We start from the raw sequence: 4,064 nt of genomic DNA on the forward strand, positions 1-4,064 counted from the left end.
TTAAAGACTCTTCTTGGGAAAGATATCTCTTTCTTAGGCATGATAGATGTCATCCCTTATTATCTTACTTAGAAGTGATATCACCTTTGATAACCACACAAATGGAGCTCGAGCATGGGATCCCTGTATGTCCATGTCACCTAGGATAGCCAGAGGTTAACATATATGTTCTAATTGCTAGAATATATATAGTAGGATGCACATATACATACATAAGGGTGAGTATTACTTGATTCAAATCTACTTTTCAGACTATATATATATATATATATATCGACTCATTTTGGTTAAGTTAATTTGATCTTTTTAATAAATTCAATATAATTGATTATATTAGGGAGCCTTTGATACAAGAAAAAATTTAAAATTCTTATGAATGTTAAATTGGGAATTTATATTCACATGTTTGGTACAATTTTTTTATAAAAAGAATTCTGATGAGAAATAAGATTCTTGAGAATGATTTTTAAGCAACTCTCCCATAAAAAGATTTTTATAGAGAGGGGATTGGGAATCCAAGTTTTCTATCGAGTTTGGAATGTTTTTAATAAAGAAAAAGAATAAAACACCCATTATCCTTTAATAACCTCATACAAATATATTATATATATGTATATATATTTATATTATTTATTATAAAATATTATATATATATATATATTAAAGTAGATATTCATACAAACATATATATATATTATATATACACACATTATATATACATAATATATAAAAAATGATATTTTTTTTACTTTTTAAAGATGTTGTGGGTCTTAATATTTTATATAATAGAAAGAATTTATCATTTTTAAATAAAAAATTAAATAAGGATAATTTTGAAAAAAGAACATGAGTTTTCAAGAATACTGCATATAAATTAAACATAGAAATGTAAGATTTTTAGAAAAAAATACTCAACATTCATGAGAAAGTTTAAATCTAACTAAATATAGAATTACATAAATTCTAGAAATCAAAGATTTTTAAAAATATTTTCAAAAATTATAAATCTAAAAAATTTAAAAATTTCTCCCACGCAGTATAAAAGATCAAATTTAAATAACCATGCTACTTGGTAGACAGATGCTATTGCTAATCATCTATAACATCCACGTTAAAAAAGCATCTAAGAAAGCACCATCAACCGTGGGGTTAAGGGTCATCCAGACAATAGCGTTTAGACGTTTGGGAGAGATGCGATGCAGCATGCTGCGGACCCAGATATTCCCTTCTCTCAGTCTCTCACGTCATTAATTCGTCCTAAAAGATTCGATTTTTCCTGTGTCTTTGTTCCTTGTGTCGTCTCTCTCTTCCTCTGTAGTGTTATGCATCATCGTCGGCCAGCAGTACTTTGTTTGTGCTGGCTTTCCATTTCCTTTTTTATTATTATTATTATTAATATTATTATCATATAGTTTGGTACTGAGGTTCTGCCTCTGCGCTGCGGATGCTCTCCTTTTCTTGTCCTCTCTTCAATCTCCCTCCACACCCATCCGCTTGTTCCTTTCTGCTCTCTCGCATCTCTTTCTAATTCTTTTTTTTTTTTTAATTACACTCTCGTCCGCGCCATCCTTCAATTTTTAATTTACCACATCGTACGTCTCCTTCGGTTCTCAGATGTTGTTACTGTTAGTTTGTCTGCTTCGGCTGCTTCCTTGCCAACCAACGGCTCACGAATTTCAAATTCACATTTGAAAGTAAGCCCCCATTTTAGCTATCATCAACCACCAATTCATTCATATTGTGTATATATATATATATATATGTACGTGATTATTATTTTTATTTACTGTCATTGCCTCTATGAAATGCATCCAAGCTGTTCGACAAAATGCAGACTTGGAACCATTTCAGAACATTTTTTTGTCACTGGGCTGCTCTTTGTTTATGTCTTCAACTATTTGAGTGATCCCATTCCACTGTTCTACAGAGTGCATTAATTGATGATAACTTTTAGATTCATACCAATAAGTGATAGAATAATACTCTTATTACATCTTTACGTACATTTTAGGTTACACAAAGATGTACCAATGACAAAAATGTCCCTCATGAGGTATATGGAGACGAGAAATATTTTAGTCATAATACTCTTTTATGTAGTCCAAGATGTATAAAAATAATGTCCATCTAGCAAGGGATATACTCAAGGTTTTTTTTTTGAATAATTAATATACTCAAAATTTGTCGAATTAACATATCTACACACTTCACACTCTGCACTTTTAAAATAGTTTGGGCCTATAGGCCCAAAAGCTCTTCCAAAGCATTTCGGATCTACACTGATTCAACAGGCCCATGTAAGCCCAATGTACAACTGGCAATACTCCTGATCTGGTCGGGCCATGTAGGCCCAAGCCTTCTCCCGAACTCCCTAAACCCATATCATTCACGGCTTAGCCACCCAAAGCAAAACAAACCTTGACGTTTCAAATTCGTATAAAATTTACCAACTTTACACAAACCAGACTTGAAATAATACTATACAACAGTACTCCAATACCATGTCTCTCATTTCACAACAGTGTTGAGCGTTTATGGCTGACTAGCTGCCGCTCTTGCTGCATCCCCTGCTGCTTTGAAATCCGACAAGGTATCCAAGAGGTGATGCGATGCTTTCTCGAAATTCACAAATCCCATGAACCAAAAGCCATCCCCGTCGACCGTGACAATTTGTATGTACTTCTCCGGCGGATTCTCCTTCAGATTCACCGGGTTGACCGTCGCAATGTTCGCCAACGGTATCACAACCTGCTCAATTTCAACACTTGCATCAGCAATGATTCAATTACCTTACCTAAATGGCTGAAAACAATTTGATCATTGTGCAGTTTCCCTAATTGCCTTGTAGTAACTCCAAGCCTGCTGGCCGGAAGGAGCGGAAAAAGACAGGGGGCGGTCGCTGCAGAAAGCCACCCGGCCGGTGGACAGATAGAGGGTTCCGGCGACCGGGCCAGTTGTCGTGGAGAGGTAACAGGCGAACGTCTTCTTCAGCTTCTCGTTCGGCTCAGTCGCGAAGGTCTGCTTGAAGAGAGACTCGAACCCGCCCTCTGTTATGGCTCTCGCCGTCAGGTTCACCTTTCCCAATGCCACTTCCGACACAGAAGACCCCATTTTCACTGCAATCACAAGATCAGAAGAATTTATTACTGATCACATGAATTTACTGGAAAAATCAAGAGGAATCAAAGATGGAGTTACAATTGTGCCAAATGTTCTGGGCCATGGTCTCTGCTTTCCGGCTCCAGGAATTGAACATGTCGACGACAGGTTCAAGAGGGCCGCGGCTGGGCTTATCGACGGGGGAGTATTGGAGGTAAGGGTAGTGGCGGTGGAAGTACTCCTGGTGGTCGGCGGCGGTCCAAGTGGCGGCCATTTGGTTGTCGGGGTGGACAGTTGGGACTGCGGGCGGGCCCATGATGTGGGTGCCCCATTTCTTGGCATCGCCGTCTGAGATCGGCGAAGAAGAGGCTTCCGGCGGTCGTGGGTCAGGCGTGGTTGCCATGGTTTTGCAGGAAGGAAGGGAGATCGAGGTCGAACGAGACAGAGAGGAAACGAAGCTTGCTGCAATTATGGAATGGGATTAGGTATAAATAGAATAGTGATAAGTGATGAGAAAGGCGGCTAGGTCCGAGTCCGAGTCCGAGATTCTTCGCGAGGAAGAAAGAACAGAAATGAAACTACTAGGGCTTTGCCGCAGAAGGATTGGTTGAGGATGATGACATTGACGACGATCGGTTCGAAGGCCCAATCTTCACGCGCAAGTGACGTGATACATCCAATCCTCCAGTCCAGATAAACCAAATGCTTTCGGCTTCAGATGACATGGGTTACATTTATTTTTTAATTTAAAATACTAAAAAAATGCCCCTTGAATATATCTGTAACTGTAACCACCATGGCCACAAGCCACAAAACTCTGATGCCCCAAACTCACCGTTAGATGAGTATAAGATTTATTTTCTTAGTTGGGATGATTTTAATTATAGGGTAGCTCCTCCTACACACCTCTCAAAAAGTATAAAATTTTAAATATGTTAAATTTGATTTTAAAAATATTTTGATAA

The 4,064-nt window shown here is 37.9% G+C and overlaps 1 protein-coding gene across 1 annotated transcript; it reads right to left on the reverse strand.

The window, feature by feature from the left end:
- Positions 1-2,228: 2,228 nt before the first annotated feature.
- LOC127809422 (GEM-like protein 5) lies at positions 2,229-3,802 on the reverse strand. The gene is made up of 3 exons (XM_052348184.1): positions 3,199-3,802; positions 2,842-3,116; positions 2,229-2,748 (listed from the first exon to the last, which is right to left on the reverse strand). The coding sequence occupies exons 1-3, from the start codon at positions 3,500-3,502 to the stop codon at positions 2,533-2,535; spliced, it is 795 nt and encodes a 264-aa protein (XP_052204144.1). The 5' UTR covers positions 3,503-3,802; the 3' UTR covers positions 2,229-2,532.
- Positions 3,803-4,064: the final 262 nt, after the last annotated feature.

This window comes from Diospyros lotus, chromosome 9 (genome assembly GCF_014633365.1).
Source record: "Diospyros lotus cultivar Yz01 chromosome 9, ASM1463336v1, whole genome shotgun sequence".
NCBI classification, from domain to species: Eukaryota; Viridiplantae; Streptophyta; class Magnoliopsida; order Ericales; family Ebenaceae; genus Diospyros; species Diospyros lotus.